General features: G+C 42.6%; 1 protein-coding gene across 1 annotated transcript in view; it reads left to right on the top strand.

Moving 5' to 3' along the window:
• The window catches only part of NBAS (NBAS subunit of NRZ tethering complex), a 223,906-nt gene extending 204,294 nt beyond the window's left edge, over positions 1-19,612 (top strand). The window contains 3 exon segments of the mRNA XM_048498827.1: positions 2,364-2,508; positions 7,005-7,133; positions 18,825-19,612. Coding sequence (XP_048354784.1) covers positions 2,364-2,508; positions 7,005-7,133; positions 18,825-19,100 — 550 coding nt within the window. The 3' untranslated portion in view covers positions 19,101-19,612.
• Positions 19,613-19,965: the final 353 nt, after the last annotated feature.

Raw genomic sequence — 19,965 nt, 5'->3', positions numbered from 1 at the left:
AACCTAAGGTTTAGATCCACCCAGTTTCTAAGCACACACACAAAAAAGGTTCTGTGCTGTGTCTCTCTTTGTGAGGCATGTAAAAACCACAGAATGATTTTAAAACTATTTTATTTTAGGATGTTTTCAAACACTACAGGCCAGTAGGTTTTCCAACAAATCTGGAGGGGGAAAAGTGTTCTGTCCTTTTAATAGAGGCTTAATGTGTGGAAATGACCGCTGAAGCTTTTCATGGCATGGAGGTAGATAACATCCCCTAAGCCTCTATTAAAGGGATGGGATATTTTTCTCCAGGCACCTACAAATCAGTGGTGTTCAAGGAAGCGTCTTAACAATTATACCCCAAACAGTTCTGCTGTTCTGCTTCAAACCACTATAAGGAAAGCAGATGTAAATGATGCAGGTTTGGGGGCCTGTTTTTGCTATTTATGTTGTAGCTTTTTTTGCAAACCTGGAACATTTTTCTAGCCTTTTAAAATATATATTTTTAATTCAATAATAACAGGAAGGAAAACCACACGATAGAAATAGAAAAGGAAAAGGATCTTTTCTTGAGTACAATTCTAGGCAGTAAGAGAGCCAGCATAGTTATGCAAATAATATCCTATAAAATCATAAAATAATCAACAAATCTTACATTTTTCAAAAAAATAAGTAAAATAAGTAAATTTTAATAAACAGAACTGTGTTCGTCTCTTGGATGTAGATCTTTATCATCTCTCCTTTCAACCACTGATTATCTGACATCTCCAAAATGCTGGTGCTGAGAATCACGAAGGCCCCAGACAAAATGCCATGGAAGGCTGCTATTATGAAGGGCGGAATTGGGTTGACGTCACTGTCCTTTCCTTCTTGCACTGACAGCCTGAGAGCAAAGAGGGGAGTTGATATTCAGCTGCTTCCAGCAACCCCTCGTGCCCTGTTGCTTGTATTTATTTGTTATTTAAAATATTTGTGGACTTTCTTTCCACCACACCTGGGGTCTCCAAGACTTAAAAAAAATCTCTTACAAGTTGCAATGAGCTTTTAAAAATATAGCCATGAATTGTGTTATGTTGTGTGGGTGGAAATCCTTGTGCCTGGGAATGCATAAGTCTGAATCCAAGCTGCGGTTTGTGTGATCCAGCCTTTAATTTGGAGGAAAGTGCTCTGCCAGCATGGTGTAGTGGTTAACAGCGGTGGACTCTAATCTGGAGAACCAGGGTTGATTCCCTACGCCTCCATATGAGTGGCAGAATCTAATGACCTGGATTTCTTCTCCCACTCCTCCACATGAATTCTGCTGGGTGACCTTGGGCTAGTCACAGTTCTCTCAGAACTCTCTCGGCCCCACCTACCTCACAAGGTGGGGAGAGAAAGGGAAGGAGTTTGCAAGCCACTTGGAGACTTCTTGCAGTTGAAAAGAACGCGGTGTGAATCCAAACTCTTCTATTTCTTCTTCCAAGAATTTTCATTTCAAAACTCACATCCAACTCTCAGTCACCTTATGTATAGATATCGCTTGACCTCTGTGAAATATTTTTGCCTAAATAGAATTTTGGTTAAATCACTCCCAAACTGTAATGCATCCACAGAACTGTCATGCATCAACAGAGTGTGTTTCGAGTCTGTGTGTGTGTGTGTTTTAAAGGCCACTCTAGAGAAGGAATCGTTAATATATGCAGTATTTAGCATTTACCTCTGATCTTAATCAGTGTCCTATCTGTTTTCATGATGTATCTGACATTAGCATTCTCACCTTATCTGTTGGCATTCCTGGCTATTTGCCTGGCCAATCTGCCTCTCTTATAGCTTACTGAATATGTACCAGCTTCATCATACCTGCCTTCACTCTGAGTAATCACACCTGCAAATTAGTTCTTTCACTTTGCTCTGTGATTGTTTGCCAAAAAAAGTCATACATTACATGTCTATCTAAAATCATGTCAAAAACCAGTTGAATGTAAAAGTTAACTTATTTTACCAGTTTAATTCAGAACCCAAATTTTGGAGCAGTTTTTTTTTTTGGGGGGGGGGGGGCGGCGGTCTTGATGATAGGTACTAGGTAACTGTGGTCTTGAGAGTTCCTTTCCCCATAACTAGCTGACTTCCCCATAACTAGCTGACTAGCAGAAATTCAGAATATAGACAGAATTTCCTTCTCTTTTCACATTGCAAATAGTTGCAAGACAAGTAGGTATCCTTTCAGCTCTGTAAATTTTTCCATCTCCAAATGGAATTCATGAGGTTGTCAGAATTTGCACCTTTGTGTTAAATAGATAGATAGATAGAGAGAAAGAGAGAGAGAGAGAGATTCATTCATTCATTCATTCATTTGCCTGGTCAGTGTTCTTCAAATACTACCCTTTTTGCTTTCAATTTAGCACATGTGCAAGTAACAATCCTTGGGTGAAACTGGGAACTGTGATGCTTGTGAAAAGCCTACCAGAGCATAAAGAGAATATGGGGAATGAGATTCTGAAAATCTGCCGGTCTTTATATGAGACAAAACACACACTTTCTATGGAGGTGAGTACATCTGACTATGTCCTTATAAGAAATGAGTTTGTTATCTGTGTACAAGATCAACAGTGCCTATGCTGCCCTTGTTAAACACAGCAATAAGAAGCTTTGATATTATTCTGTGAGTTGTAGATTTCTTCCTCTGTCCATTAGGCACTGCTGTTGCATAACCTATGTTCATTTGCTCCTACAGAAGCTCTAGTGAAAGTATTAGGCCTTAATGCAGCTGAAGTCTTGAGCAAATACAGTCATCCAGAACGACTGATGGTACCATCCTGTTGCATCCATTCAGTTTACTATGCAGTCATGCAGCTAGGAGGGTGTATCCAATTGTTCCTGTGTGCTGAATTGAGGACAATAGAAGTTGTCAAGCGACAGGGCTTGAAAAACCTTCCTCATATAAACTGTGATTGTTGATTCTGTTTCATAGACTTCCTCATAAATAACTGACTCGAGGCTTTTTACAGAAGTGGGGGCGGCTCGGATGGGCACCACAGCAGTAGAGCCCCCCCGAACCTCACCCCGAGCACGAGGAGGGGGGCGCCCAGAGCAGGTGTTGTCCCCGGCGCCATTTCCCCCCGATACACCTCTGCCTGCTGTCTGTAAGGTCTAAAAGTTCTAAGGCAGAAGTAAAGACATGGCCTTCTGCAATTGAAGCTTATGGTCTGTGTTACGCAAACTGGAACCAGAGAGAGGGGAATTAGCTGTTAAGGGGTCTGCAGAAGAGTGGGAAAGGATCTTTTTTCTAGGTATACATAGGTTTTATTTCAGAGCAATGTTCACAAAGGAAAAGGGACACAGACCAATTGATTCAATGAAAGATTCATCTGTTAACAGTCAAACACACACTACTAGAAGCAAACCAAAATAACAAACCCTTAAGACCACAGATAAATCACCCTCTCCCTCCCAATGCATATGCACACACTCACTACAAGGATAGCGTAAGGAAGAGAGAGGAGGCAAGTAGAGGGAGGGGAGGACATTCAGATAGGGTGTACTACCTGATACAAGAGGGATAAGATACAGAGGATTGCAGGGAGTCCGTGCAGCAGAAGCGCAAGGCAGCAGTGTTCTGTGGAGTGAAGAGGGGCCTGTGAAGCAGTTGAGATAGTGGGAAGGCCCAACATGTTTTCCACTGACTTGGGATAGTCTTTTTATGGGGAAGGGCCCCATAGCTAGACATGAGACCCCACTTTCTTGGTCCAAGATATTGTCACAACCCCAGACTTGATCAGTGGAGGAATCAATACTTTGAAAGCAGAATTCTCACTTAACAGATGCAAGCGTAAGAAATCTGGGGACTTGTATTGTCAGAACTGCGTCCATTAAAACAGACAAAACATTAAATCCCTCAGCACAGACCCATAAGCCCCCCTTCCTTCCCCTGAAGCGGGAAGATACTGTTTCCCACTCACTCTCTCACACACACGCACATTCCTCAGCTGCTGAGAATTGACTGTTGAGGGGGGGGGGGGTTGAAATGTAGGGATTTGACTGGACATCAAGCTTCTTTATTACTTGTTTATTGGTGACCTAAAAGTGGCCACCTGCGCACTCAAGCAAAAGGCCGACATTGAAAGAATAATTGAACAACGGGATTACAATAATTATTTTACGATACCATATATCAGAAGTCTTAATGTTTTAATCCCTCTATATTTTTTATGATTTATTTCTGACAAACCGTAACAAAAACAAGCCCCGGAAAGCTCAGAATGAACGTGTTTTTTTACCCATTTTCAGTGTACCATGTATAGCACATTTTATTGCCATGACAGAGTGTTTAGATCAATAAATGCTGATGGTTGTTAAGATGTACAACGTGGGGTGCAACAGCAATTTTATAGCGCCTGTAATATTTTATGTCTGCAAAGCTATCAAAACCTTAAGTGAAGAAGCCACATCTTAGCAGGCTTGAGAAAAGAACTATAAAACTTCTTTCAAAAGAACTCCCAATAACCTTTTTGGACCTAGGGGGAGGCAAAAAAAATGGAAACAGTTTTAGAAGAGAAGCACATGGAAAAATGCAAAGAGGAAATATACCTAGGATGATCCCTATCTCAAACAGTGTGTGTTGTAGCACTTATCGGGTTAATACAGCTGCGATCATAAATTGGGAACCAGCCTGGAAACACACCTTGTACTCTCCCCACCCCCGCTCACCAAACACGTGCACCCAACTCCTCCTTTTTCTTCGAACACCTTTTATTTCCCCCGTCATCCCAGCTAAATAAAAACCTGAAAATGATGCATATTGCAATGAAGGCTAATCAGGAAGTGTGGTGATCCTGATTGACCTCTCTGGCCATTTTATAGCAGCCAGATTCCATCTGGAGAGCCTACAGAGCAGTCAGTCTTCACAGTATATGTGCATGTCTGTATTTAATTTCCTAGGATTAATTTTGTCTCTGATGTGCAGGGAATGAGGGTGTGGATTTTGGTTCCATTCTGCATGCTTCTGAAAGACCATATTTAAACGTTGTGAGGAATAGATGGGGTTGCCTAGGTTCAGTTTGTTACAAGTGGGTACCGCAAGAAACGTGCGGGAACATCTATCTCATTCCCTTCATCTTTTCTTCCTCCACTCATCCCCTGCTTCTCTCAGTCCCTACTCTTTCTCTCTCCTGCCACCCTTTTTCCTCCTCGCTCTCTCCTCCATGCCTCTCAGTTTTCCCTTTCTGCCCTTTTTCTCTTTCCACCTCCTACTCCTTCACTCTCTTTCTCTCTCCCATCATTCTTGAAGCTTCTTCCTCTCCTACTCCCCCAGCAGCAGTAGTAACCATAGTGCTCCCAAACCACACATTTGCTCCCCCCCCCCCCACACACAGCAAAAGTGGCAGCAGTGGCTCTCTCAGAATCACAACATATCTCCCAGGTTCAGAGGTCAGTTCCCCTCAGAGTTGCCAGTTCCAGGTGGGGAACTCCCTGGAGATTGGGCGATGGAGTCTTGGGAGGGTGGGGTTTGGGGAGGGAGGCAACCTCCGTGGGGTATAATGAAGAAGGAAAGAGTTCTGGATTTATTTCCCACCTTCCTCTCCTGTAAGGAGACTCAAGGTGACTTACAAGCTCCTTTCCCTTCCTCTCCCCACAACAGACACCTTGTGAGGTAGGTGGGGCTGAGAGAGTTCCAAAGAACTGTGACTAGCCCAAGGTCACCCAGCAGGAATGTAGGAGTGCAGAAACACACCTGGTTCACCAGAGAATCCTCTGCCACTCAGGTGGAGGAGTGGGGAATCAAACCCGGTTCTCCAGATTAGAATCCACCTGCTCTTAACCACTACACTACGCTGATGTAATGCTATAGACTCTGCCTTCAAATCCCACATTTTCTTCAGGAAAACTGATCTGTCACTTGAAGATCAGTTGTAATTCCAGGTGATTTCCAGCTCCTACCTGGAGGTTATCAAACAAGAAAAACATATAATAGGCTTGCGACAATAGCTATCTAATTGCAATAAAGTTTTTCAACCATCTTCAGATGAATCTCTGGTGTGATTTTTATAAGTCTCAACAAGACAGAAGAATAGCGAGTTCAAATACAGTTACTGGAATTCAAGCATTATATACAAGAAACATTTTTCAAAAGACGATGCAAAAAATCAATATATGCCCACTGAGCTAAGCAGAATCTGGATGTAAATCGGTCTCATTTTCACTTCACAAGGCTGGCGGTAGCACGTATGATCCATATCTCTACACATCCAAGAACTTTGCAGTAGAATCAGTATCTATATGATGGCAATGACTCAACAACGGTCCGAGACTGCAGTCTGTTTGCAGTAGCTAGAGCTTCATGTGCTTCTTTCTGTGTTATTCTAAATTCTAGTTATGTGGCTAGGGTCATCTTGGACTGAACTGCTAATGTGCTGCTATTATGTTATTTTTGTCCTCCTCCTGTGTAGTATACTGCCTTTATTTAAAAGAGTTTCTCATGGTGTTAAAGTTAAACCCATTTTTTTTGTATGTGCCATCCCGTAATGAAAAAAACCCTTGGCACTTAATTATGCTGCTCTTGGTGATTTCCACAGATCATTACAGGCAGCCAATGGAGACGGTCACCGGGCAGCTTGCAGCAGAAATTTTCATAGATTTGGACAGTGGCAGGAATATTTGTTCTTGAATCTAATGGTTTACTACTTGGTTGTCCTGCAGAATTTTCTCCGATACATAAATATTCCTATCTCTGTTTACTGAGAGCATTATCCTTACGAGGAATAAGCAAAGATTTGATTCTTCTCTGTACAGATAACCTAATAGGTATTTCCCAGATGACTTTATCTAAAATGCAACAAGCATCTTTGTTTATACTTAGTGTGGTGGGTTTTTTTTTTCCTTTAGACCTTTCCAACAGGCTTAATTTCCATAGGGGGCATTGCTTGTTTTAAAAGGTTTGACATTCAGTTTGCTCAATACAAGATAATGCCGGAGCTTCGAAGTGAGTTATGTTCCTGCGGTATCCCCTGATGTCTCGCTATGCATTCTTTATTTTTTCTTTTCAGTGTATAAAAGACCTCTGTTTGCAGCTGCTTAACCAGTCCCTTCTGCTACCATCCCTGAAGCTGCTTTTGGAAAGCAGAGATCAAGATCTTCATGCTTTGGCTCTGGAGCAGATAACTGCTGTTGCTAAGGTATGAATTAATCAGCCTGCCTAGTTTCTGCTAATAAACTGACACGTTTCTATTTCTATCGGAAGCCAATCCTCTAGGGCAGTGGCGGGACTATTCTCCATGCTAGGATTATTGGTTTCATCAGTCCCTTCCAACATGGCCAATTGGCCATGCTGGAAGGGGCTGATGGGAATTGTAGTCCATAACATCTGGAGTGCCAAAGGTTCGCCATCACTGCTCTAGGGTCATTTTGTAGCGAAGGTTTTGGAAAGCACTGGTTTCTGCAGTCTGACGTACCAGGGGACTAGATGACTTTTTACAGCTGCCCAGGGTGATCCATCTTTTTTCTGTTGGTCATTGTTTATTAAAATAACAAAATGGTTTTTTTTTCTGTTGTATTTGTGCTTTGGTTTGATTTTGGCTGCCTAAAAGAAAAGGGGAAGGTCCTTGAGGGTAATCTGTGTAGCAAGACCAACAACAAGACGGCCACAGACTACTAGAGTAGATAGTGCAACATAAATACACATTCATGTCCTTCACTGGTTGCAGCTTCCACAGCCAGGAGACGTGCGGGCGCTGCTTGCTTATTTATTTGTTAAATTTTTATATCACGTGTTTCAAGGCAGGTTTCCCTTCCTTTCCTTATTCCCAGCAACAGTTTTTGGGGCACTGTCACACTAGACAGCCGCAGAAAGTAGTCTGGCCTTAGAAGAGGAAGAAGAAGAGTTGTTTGGATTTATACTCCACCTTTCTCTCCTGTAAGGAGACTCCTGTAAGGAGACTTGTGAGGTAGGTGGGGCTGAGAGACTTCTAAAGAACTGTGACTAGCCCAAGATCAGCCAGCAGGAATGTAGGAGTGCAGAAGCACATCTGGTTCACCCGATAAGCCTCTGCCACTCAGGTGGAAGAGTGGAGAATCAAACCCAGTTCTCCAGATTAGACTCCATCTTCTCTTAACCACTTCACCACACTGGCTGTCTTAGAGAGGTGATGAACCAGAACGGTCCGAAAACTGAAATTTTCATTTGCTTGTTCCGATTGTTTTCAGCTATACGCCACGATACTTCAGTAAACATATTCTCACCTTTTATGGAAAAGATTTGTTTCTACGTGAAACTTTTGTTGTTTTTAAACCAGGCCCATTCCGATTTACATTAAGCAGGAGAATCGTAACGGGCATCTGGACAACAACATGGGAGCCTATTGATTTCCTAACACCGAGCTAGCGCAGCTCAGTAACGTGGCTGCATGAGGAAAATGCAAGCGCCAGCTTGCTGATCCAATGTATTATTTAGCCATTTGTTGTATGATGCTGACAGCTTTATGGATGTTTACATTTAAAAGGATACTGCTGGGAAGTGCTGAGATGAAGGATTCTACAGCTTTTGCCCACCATAAAAGGGTACAGCTTCTTCCGTAAGCTTCATTTCCAGAACTTGCCAAGCTGTCATGTTATTCCGCAACCTTCTGCAGGCTGCCAGTTCCATTTTTCCCCTCTCAGAAATAACTAGTCTCCCTCAGACAATGAATATTGCATATGAATAATTGAAATAACTTCAGCATTGCCTGTTGAAGTGGCTTGTTTCTGGGAGCAGGCTGTAACGCTTGCTTTTAAGCTTTGCTTATCTTGAGGAAGAGACACAACAGTTTCTGTTTATATTGGGAGGGTTTGTTTGCTTTGTTTTGTTTTTAAGCTGTGACTATAATGACAGGCAAAGTTTAAGAGGTATATCTCCATGATTTCTGAGATTATTTCTTTAACAAGTAAATGATTCACAAGCAACCAGTGGCGAAGCTACAATGGGGACATCCGGGGATGTTTGACCCGGGGGCACCCAAGTTAAGTCACGTGGGAGGCGCAAAATCGCCACCCACACCCCTCCCCCCTCGGACCCACCCGCCCCAACAGACTGCTCCGACAAAGCTGGCTGATGGAACAGTCTGTTGGGGACTGCCCCGCCTCCAGCAGAGCTGGCTGAAAGAGCAGTCTGTTGGGGAGGGGCCAGGCCAAGGAGGGAAGGAGGCCCAGCCCTGCCAGGCTGCCTGAGATCACAGCAGCACTAAAGGTGAGTGGGGGATGGGGTGCAGAAGCCCTCCCTCCCTCCTCCCCCACCCAAAATGCCCAGCCAGCCCTACAGGGGCCCGGCAGAAAACTTCCCGCCCTCCCCCCACCCCAAAAGCCCAGCCAGCCCTTCAGGGGCCCGGCAGAAAACTTCCCGCCCTCCCCCCACCCCAAAAGCCCAGCCGGGTCTGCAGGGGCCCGGCAGAAGCGTTCCCTCCCTCCTCCCCCACCCAAAATGCCCAGCCGGCCCTGCAGAGGCCTGACAGAAGCCTTCCCACCCTCTCCCCCACGACAAAAGCCCAGTCGGGCCTGAGGGACCCGGCAGAAGCCTTCCTGCCCTCCACCCACCCAAAATGCCCAGCCAGCCCTGCAGGGGCCTGGCAAAAGCCTTCCCTCTCTCCCCCACACCCCAAAAGCCACTTGTTATTAAAGGCTAAATTAGCATGTACAACCATGCCTTTTTTTGCCCTCTATAAAAGGGAGGGGGGGTTGCCCTCTATAAAATAACCCACTTATTCAAGACTTGTGAATAAAAATTTTGAATTTTTGTGAATTGTGAATAAATTTTGAAAACATCACTCATCTCTCAAGCTAGCATAACAACTATTGAAATTGGCCAGTTCCCATGTTGTTTTATATTCGTTGTCAAAGTAGGGAGGTTTCTGTGTGACACGATTGGTTTGATTGGAAAATAAACCTTATAAACAAAATGATAAAAAGAAAACATTTGGAAAATGCAGGTGAATAGATTTGGGGTTTTGCTGTACTGATCTTGTGTTAATAAGGCAAAATAACAGCTTGGTTTTTTTCCAGCTTGTTTTCTCTCTCTCTTTCTGCCTTGCATTAATGATGCTTCCTGAGCAAGCTGTTTTATTCTATTTCCATGTCTTGGAAAGTATGTATGGATTTTTAAATGAGGCCTTTGTTGTTAAGCCTTTCTTTTTCATTTCAGCAAGAGATTTATTTCTTTGTGATTCAATTAAAATTCATGTGAAGCTACTTTTTCTGTGAATAGTTTGCGAAAACAGGATTCATCTCTAACACAGACACTCAAATCCTGGTTTACCTTAGCCCGGGAAAGTCATCTTCAAAGAACAAGCCAGGATAGATGGATACATGCTTTGTGGATACATGCTTTTTGAAACCATAGTTAATAAATCAAGTCCAGATCCTGGATCAGGATTGGTAGAAGTGTCCATGTTCAAAGAATCATACTAACAACAATTAGTTTAAATGAAGCCAAAGTTTCAATTGGTCTGAACTGGGCCTGGAATATTTAGCTTAAAGTGGATAAATAAATTATCATAGCCTGAATACTTCCCTCTTTGTGTTAACTGTCAGCAAACTTAATTGTAAGGGATCCTTTATCCTTAGCGCAAAAGAAGCAAATTCCACATGAAATGAACCAGACGAAATCCAAATATTAACTACTTGATTTCAGCTATTCAACAAGGAATTATTTAAGGCAGCAAGGTTCATTCCTTCATTTCACCGATTTATTACAGATTCCTCATCCCAAAAAAATTAATTCTCCCCCCAACCCCCACCCCCAAAATTATCACAAAATAAATTATCCACTAGTTTCTCATCCAAAAGAACTAGCCCCCAGAAAGTACAATAAATCCCAAAAAATCTGACCGCTGCGCTAGATCCTTGCAGTACCAAATTACAAATTATGATAATCTCTGAGAACCAATTTCTAAGAACACTTCTCAACTAATTGGAGCAATCAAGATGAGAGAGTTTACACCAGCATTTTTTGCACTCAATCAGAAGAGGATGATAACCTGAAAAAGAGCAAAGAGAGAGGCCATAAGCCTTCACCCTTCCACTTCAGAACTCTTACACCTTTTCAGAGTATCCTCCTTTGTACTATAAGCTGACATCATCCTAGCAAATTTTGTCATACAACCAGTTCTGGGGTTTTTTTAGTTTGTTGTTGAGGGTCTTCTAATAAAAACTTGGCAAGAACTCTTTGCCTGATCACTTTGACATTAATGGAAATCATGCAAATTCCATGTGGCTTCCTTTTAATCAGTGTGGGACAAGCTATCCTTTCTCCGTTATCCCGAAATTCAACTCCTAAAAGAGTTCCAGGTCGCCTTTCCCAAGACTCACCCCAGAACATTGGGAAATTGCCCAACTACTGTCCCAAATGTCAATTAGACCATATCTTGAATCGTAAGTGGCTCATCTGGGGATGCTGGATCTTGAAACTGGTCCAACCCTGTCCAAATATTCACTGGTCCTATTTCTATACTTTGATTTTCATCACTTATGACTTCCTATTGGTTCAGAGTTTTTAAAAAAATTCTGCACATGTTTTGCTCCCTCTAGTGGTAGATTTGATATTACATTGATGTATGTCAGGCATATTTCCCTAAACTTTAAAACTGGGATACAATAGAGGCATACCAACAATGAAAAGGAGAGTGCAGAAGAGCCTAAAGACAGAAAACAGTCTTTCTTGAAAACAAGCTTTAGAGAGAGTTAACCTTATACATTCACATGAAAATTCAACATATCTATAGGGAATATATATGCATGCCAGACATATATCTCTATTTAAATGCATGGGGGAAAGGTGATATATTATTTTTTACATTCCTGGTTAGACTTCAGGAAAGTACATTTAATCCACAGAGTGTTATGGAGTCATTTAACTATTTAAAGCTTTGAATGCCATAGACCCCCTCACTGAACCTCTCTGCGTCTCTCAGTTCCTCTAAATCTCAACCTTACATATCAGAGTACTTGAATCATTAAACTCTTGAACCCAATGATGATGCAAGTGAGATTTTCCCTCTAGAGAGCAGAATGCTTCATTTGTCATCATGACCAAAATGTTTCATGTCCCATCCACTGTGTGTTTCTCTTACCTCAACTTTTCTTGGCTGCTCTGACTTCTGACCTCCTTCAGTGCCAATCTATAAAATCTATAAAATCAAGTGGTTTCTGTGGTTTCTCACCAAGGTTGCTAAAACACAACAAGCATTGCCCAGGGCCGATACAGAGCAAACACTGAGACCTGAAGACCCAAATTAATAGAAACGATGTCCTGGTAATTTCTGCTAGTATTTTCCAAATGAACAGAAATTTTTCTCCTAAGCAGCAGGCTCGAATTTTAGTTCTGTAGGCCTCTGGGCCTGTAGATTTACATATGTCAAGGTCTGCTGGATTCTGTAGCCTAACGTTTGCCTTTCATGGTTCTTTTCAAGCTCTTTCCAAAGCTTTTAAGGACTCCTCTTGCAAATTCACTTTTTGCTTGTTTGCCTTATAGTGGCCTTTATAACCCAGACAGCCATATGTTGAATCAAACAGATACCCTCAGCATTCTGAACTCTTGCAAGGAGCAGCAGTCCTTGCAAGGAGCAGCAGTGGCGTAGGAAAAGAGCTCGTGTATCTAATCTGGAGGAACCGGGTTTGATTCCCAGCTCTGCCGCCTGAGCTGAGGAGGCTTCTCTGGGGAATTCAGATTAGCCTGTGCACTCCCATACACGCCAGCTGGGTGACCTTGGGCTAGTCACAGTTTCTGGGAGCTCTCTCAGCCCCACCCACTTCACAGGGTGTCTGTTGTGAGGGGGGAAGGGCAAGGAGATTGTAAGCCCCTTTGAGTCTCCTACAGGAGAGAAAGGGGGGATATAAATCCAAACTCTTCTTCTTCTTCTTCTTCTTCTGAACAGAATATTTATAAAAGTAGACAGGGCCTGTTGTAATATATATAGATCCGCCAAGTAGTCAAAGGTTTAATCCTGATGTAATTTTTAAAAAAATTCAAGCATTGCTTAAGGAAGATTGAAGGGAAATTTAGTATCTTGTTTTCCAAGGATCTTCTCAAGAAAATTACATGGATAAATCAGCCATCCTGATGTTACCTTTCTAATTGTCCAAAGAGCATGGCGAACCTTCAGAAAATTGTGTGAATGGTGGATGTTGAACAAATCAGTGATAACTGCAGACCCAGTACAGAAGGCAACATGCTGTAGAAGGGTAGGATTGTGGTCTCCTGACCTAACCACCAGATGGAAGTGCGCCTCTTCTATTCCATGACTACTGGAAGTCTACAGAGGTTTGTCAAATCCAGCATTTGTAGGCATGATCTGCCTCATTAATACCCATGTCAAAAACAGTTATGTAGACTGAACTTCTTTGTATTGGATTTCACACACAAAGGTCCTGGAAACATATCTGATAGACAGGTGTCTAGATGGCCCAGAATCAGAGTACTTCAGCTGGATGGACAGTCCTGTCTGATTCCTTCACTATATTCATATTATCCCCAGTTGGAACCACATCAGAGCTCTGTGTAGCAAATTACCTTACCAGAGAAGTATAATTAGTTTTTAGGCTGCAGACATTTTATTTTGACCTCTAGTGTGTAAATTATGTTGGGCAATAAATGTTTTCAATGCAAGGATGATCTATTAAGAGCTGAACAATGGACTGGAAAGAACACTTCATTTAAATCACTACTCTGCCATGATTGTTTAACTGGATTTTTTTTTTAATTCGGCTCATTACTGTAATTACTGTTTGCTTTGTGTAAATCTATAAAATCAAGTCCAAGAGCTGTGTAAGGTGAATGCTGGTTTTTCTACTAGGAATCTTGAAAGTTAACTAATAAAAAATGCTATGAATGTTATATGTATGAGTGCCATCAAGTCACAGCTGCTGTGGTGTAGTGCCAACAGGGCGGGGGACGCAACGCGACGGGAGGCGTTCCAGGGCGGGCGATGCTGCGGCAGGACGCAAACATGCCCCAAGCGCAGTTCCCCCTCAGCTTTGCCCTTGCATAGCTGACTTATGGGTTTTCAAGGCAAAAGACAGAGGTGATTTTTATAAGAAGCAAGCCTTTATTGGCATAGACAACAGTACAACAGTAATAAAAGCAGATTAAAAAGCATATACAATACAGGTCGTAGGAAATCTACTGGCGTTTAGTAATTTCCAGGAGAAAGTCTGCCACTATCATACAGAGAGAAGGATCAGGGTTGGCCAACAAGTAGTGTAATCTAATTAAATCGGGGAGATGGGGTAAATGTAAAGGAGTAAGATTCACATACTTGGATCTGATTTCCTTGAATCTGAGACAGTGTAGTAATTGGTGGGCCAGAGGTTCAACTGAGCCATCGTTGCATGGGCACAATCTTTTAGCCTTTTCTTGCTTATTTTGGGGCATTATTCCATATTTATTCCATGCGTTGAGAAACTATTAGGCTCCCCTGTTAAGAGGCAAAGAAAACTGGAGAGGATCAAGTATGCAAAAATGCAAAATTGTTTGTTGTTGATCTGTTTGTTGTTGATCTGTATCTAGCTGTTTGTTGTTGATCTGTATCTAGCACTCTCTTTTTTTTAGAAGTTAATGTTCTTGACGTGAGAGGAGAAGGAATAGGGTGAATACCTAAGAGGGAATGAGGCGAGTGAAGATGAACAGCTAACCAGCGAGGATTCCATCCCTCTGTCTAGCTACACTCCAATCTTGCTTGTTGGGAGCCCTTTGAATTCTGAAACAGGGAAATCAAGGCAACAGTTGTGTGGGAAGAGTAGCTTGGCTGCCGGTATGGTACAGTGATATTCATCCAGTTTGAATCCCCCTGTCTGCACATGCAGAATAATGCACTTTCAATCCACTTTCACAATTGTGGTTTTTGCTATTTTGCACAGCTGCTTTGAAAGTGGATTGAAAGTGCATTATTCTGCATGTGCAGAAGTGGCCCCTGCTCTTCTGTCTCCATAGTTCTTACCGGGGACATGGCTATTTAATATTTGATGTTTGCCCATTTAAATAAAGAGGTTATTTTGGCGGCAAATTAGATGGGAAGAAATGACTACACATTCTTTAGGTGCAGATAGAATGGGATTTTATAAAGTCTGTGAAGAGGTAACACATCCTGTCTGTGAAGAGACAGCACATCCTGCCTTCCCTTTCCCCTTCCATCCATACCCTGGAACTGGTGACAGTGAGCCAACTTGTTGTGAGATTGTGTGGCCCTTCCCTCTGCTTTTGAGCTTAAATTTTCCTTCACCCTTCTAGCAGGGCTTAGTAATTGTGTGTGATCATTGCCAACCAGATTTAGAAAGAAATAATTTTAATTAGGTGTTTTGAAGTGTATTAAGAAGCATAACCAATTCTGTTTTTAATTGAAGTTGGTGGTGATCACACACAACACCAAACTCAGGGAGGAATGCATACAGTACTGAGCCAAGATATCTGAGACCTGAGACCTGAGATGTGACTGGCTTTTCTGCTGTTGAAGAAGGGAGGGGATCCCCACCAACCAGCCAAAAAGGCCATCCTGATTGTCATTGTATTTATGAAGAGAAGGAGGTTTTTTTAAATACTCTCTCTCTCATTCCGCACAAGCAGAATAATGCACTTTCAAACTGTTTTCAGTGCTCTTTGAAGCTGTGCGGAATGGCAAAATCCATTTGCAAACAGTTGTGAAAGTGGTTTGAAAACGCATTATTTTGTGTGTGCGGAAGGGGCCTCTGTTTTTCTCAACTACAAGGAGAGTCAAAGCAGCTTTCAATAGCCTTGCCTTGCCTTCCCCACCCCACCCCAAACAACACCTTCTGAGATCAGTGGGCTGAAAGAGTACTGAGAGAACTGTGACTGGTCCAGGGTCATCTACCAGGCTTCACATGGAGGAGTTGGGAGTCAAACCTGGTTCTCCATATTAAAGTCCACTGCTCTTAACCACTATAGTGCTATGTATGAAAGACATATGGGACAGTGAGGAGGAGAACTGGGAGAGACTGAGTCACAACAGTAGCTGTACCCAGTCCCTGGTTAGGTTATACTTCTGCACCAGGATCATGTGTGAATGCAATTTAATTGAAGTTGGTGGTGATCACACACAACACCAAACTCAGGGAGGAATGCATACAGTACTGAGCCAAGATATCTGAGACCTGAGACCTGAGATGTGACTGGCTTTTCTGCTGTTGAAGAAGGGAGGGGATCCCCACCAACCAGCCAAAAAGGCCATCCTGATTGTCATTGTATTTATGAAGAGAAGGAGGTTTTTTTAAATACTCTCTCTCTCATTGTCTATTAAGGAGCACGACAAGACAGCATCTGTTAACACACTGCTGAACTGAAAGCATCCTACAGAACTGAAATTCCATCTCCTCTCCCCACCTCCCTTGAATTAACTTCTTAGTCCTCGTTCCCATCGCAACACAATTCTGCATTTTATCACATGTATAAAATGCAGTATTTCATATTTTGTTGAAAATTAAGGTAACCGTACTCGTGGCTGGTTGTGTGATTTTTGATCATGGAATAAGTGGACACGTGTTTGGGTAATGGATCCCACAGATCCATTTGGGGAACGGATCCCACAGATCCATTTCACTAGTGGAGGTGGTGTTAGAACAGGTTATAATGTTGTATTTGCAGATAATAAGGGTCATCTGGCTTATTCTGAGGGTGTAGGTTTAAAATAACGTTATCTTCCTTGAGTTCTTTCAGCGAACCTTTATTACCTTAACTGAATATATTCAACAGAAGAAGAGTTCCTTTTAATACAAGATGCTTTCCCAAGCACCTCGCATGGTGGGGAAACTCCTTCAGCCAGAACTAAACACCTCCAATGGCAATTGATCTGCAGGATCAAACACTTTTAGTTGTCTGGGTTCTGGCACTGGCTGATGATGACCTGAAACAGGCCGGTGGGTCTAGTCTGTCCTTGGGTTTCCTTTAAATATTCCCTTATGTTTCTTGTATGGTTGAGATTATGAGGTATTCTAGGACAGCTGTCCATTCTTATTTATGTCCAGCTGTGGTTAGTCACACAGGCCCTGTTTGCTAAGGCAGGTTATAGTTCTGAAAGAAATAACTTTTCACTGTTGAGTCATCGTGTGTCTTTGAACCATTTTTGACAACCAGAAAAGGAGCGAAGGCACTTTGGCTGACTGTCACATTAATAATTCTTCTCACTATGACATCTATCAAGTTACAAAATATGACCACATTCAGAGAACCAAAGATAACTGTTTTTTACAGTCATAAACTTGTAGGAAGACATTCAACATAGTTGTACAAGGAGTGTTTTCTCAGCTGAAGTTGTTCGTACAAAAAAGTATCTTTGAATATACAGCCCTTACAGTGTAGGCTGGCTTTTATGATTATTTTAATGGCCTGTTCATTTGGAGCTTAAAAGCGTGAAGTGTTTTGTGCTCTTAAAACAACATAGTATCGTCTATGAGAGCTGAAATGTTCAGAGGGCACGTCTCATAATGTGCCATAATGTGTTTTTGATTTATCATCTCAGTAAGTTCAGCATCAACTATGGCAGTCTGCACCAGATTCCCCAACATGGTACCCATGGTCACCTTGGCACCCACTGCCATATCTTTTGGAGCAGCAGTGGCGTAGTGGTTAAGAGCAGGTGTGTTCTGATATGTCAGAATGGATGACCCCTTGCCTACACAGATCACTTAAGCTTGGCACACTTGCAGATCTGCTTTGTTTGGCTGAAGCCAACTTCACTGCTATAAGCAGACCATGGGTCAGCCACCTCTGGCACAGCCACTCAAGGGATTTAAGTAGAGATATTGATATTTCTATTTGCACCTCAACTTTCTTCCAAGATAGCATACCTGGAACCTCCCCCATCTTGTCTTCACTAAAATGCTGTGAAGTTGACTAAGAGATAAGAACTAGTCCATTGTTTCCCCATGAGCTTCATAGCCCAATTGGGATTTGAAGGTGGGATTTCTTGGTAGTAGACAGACAGTATTAACTACAACACCATCCTGCAGCATCTCAGTCATAAACAGTGTATTTATTAGGGTTAATATATGATGACTGATTAATGCTTTGTACACATTGTGGATAGTGCATTTTCACATGAAGTTGTGAGGACTGTGCTCAAACGGAAGACATCATTGAGGAATTTTTCTAATACCTTCTCGGTGCAAGGTCTTTTCAGCTGTCCCAGTAATGCATACTGGGAACCCAGCAAACTCACGTAATGGGATCATATCACACACTACTCATGATTCTTCTGATGCATGTGTTTGTTGTGCTGTGTGGACAGGAACAGTATGCATGTGGACAGTCTTAGTCAGAGCCCTTCGGGGGAGGGCGGTATATAAAAATGATGGATGGATGGATGGATGGATGGATGGATGGATGGATGGATGGATGGATGGATGGATGGATGGATGGATGGATGGATGGATGGATGGATGGATGGATGGATGGATGGATGATGGATGGATGGATGGATGGATGGATGGATGGATGGATGGATGGATGGATGGATGGATGGATGGATGGATGGATGGAAAGAATACTTGAACAGTCCGCTGGATTTTTCAGAGTTGCGACAGACAGGAGGCTGTCAGGCCTGTGAAGAAGAAACAGCCAATCAGCTGTTGGATGCTGCTCTAGCATCCAGTCATCTTTCAGAGAGCTGATTTAATTGGAGGGTGGGGGGTACAGAAGCTGACAGCCCCATGTCTGCCTCAAGAGGAGAGAAGATGGTTTTGTGTGTGGCATACTAAGTGCTAATTTTTTCTTCTGCTTTTCCTCATCCTTCTGTTTTAGTTTTGTTAAGCACAACAGAACACCCACTCTTCCCTGCTTCAGAACTAAAACCAGATTGAGCAATTCGGGTAACCCCCACTTATTATTTTTGCAGGTTGACGATTCTAACTGTGACTCTGAACTGCTGTCCTTGCTCTTGGATGAGAAGTTGGCAGTGAGATGCGTCTCCACTGTCTTCTACTCTCATCTGGTGCACCACTTGCTGGCGACACAAGAGGAAGGGCGTTGGAATATCGAAGAAATAGCGAGACAACTTCAAGAAGCGGGCTGCCGGGCTGAGGCAGGCTCCCTCTTGATGGCCTGTAAAGGGACACATCCTGCCCTCCGGACATTTGGCGCAGCTCTGAGCACAATCAGGCACTGGATCTAAATGGCAAAGCATTTCGGATTATGCTTCCTGAAGCAGGTGCCGCAGCCATGTACTGCTCATCTTGGGCCCCTTGGTGATAGAAATCAGCCTAAAAGTTATTATTAGAGAGAACGGACAGAGTTTATCTGCATTGCATTAAGTGTTGACATGTGCATACTTAAATACTTCCTTGCAGTACATCCAGTCCTATTAGTAAGTCTTGTTTATATGTACAAGAAAAAAACTCCTGTCCAAAGGTTTCAATGCAGTTGCTGTAATCTGTGAATGATATCCATGTAAAGTAGTGTTTGGCAAAATGATTAGCCATTATGCACACTTTCAGCTCAGGATGAAAGTACAAATATAACTTAAATGGGGGGGTGGGGGTGAATAGAACTCACTCAGATGAACGTGTCTGAGAAGGCCCACTTTAGGAATCTTTGCAAGTTCAAATAACCCACTATTTTGAACTTTACTTATAACTTCAAAACTTTGCATTAATTAATTAAAGATGTATTTTCAGTTGGCTTGGATGAATATCTTTGAATGGCTTATTCTTCTTCTCAAAACCCACAGAGTGTGTTCAGATAACATGAGAAGCCAATTTGATTAACGTGAGTCTCCTGCCAAAGCAGAGGGCAGGAGCTATTTGATCTTAGGCATTGTGATTCCTGTCTAATAAGTTCCAAGGAGCAATATAGCTTCAGGAACTGTTAGGCCTTATGGCATCTACCCCTGTAGTGGTCCCTCATGCTTCGTTCATTCATAAGTTCAGACTCAACACAGACTCTCCTTTCCCGAGTCTCAAATTCACTGATGCTTCTCTGGAAGGGGAGAGACTCGCCACAGTTCGTTGTGAACAAATGGGTGCTAATCAGCGGGGGGG

This window comes from Sphaerodactylus townsendi, linkage group LG01, assembly GCF_021028975.2.
Source record: "Sphaerodactylus townsendi isolate TG3544 linkage group LG01, MPM_Stown_v2.3, whole genome shotgun sequence".
Classification (NCBI taxonomy): domain Eukaryota; kingdom Metazoa; phylum Chordata; class Lepidosauria; order Squamata; family Sphaerodactylidae; genus Sphaerodactylus; species Sphaerodactylus townsendi.
This window is presented reverse-complemented; position numbering and strand designations above follow the sequence as displayed.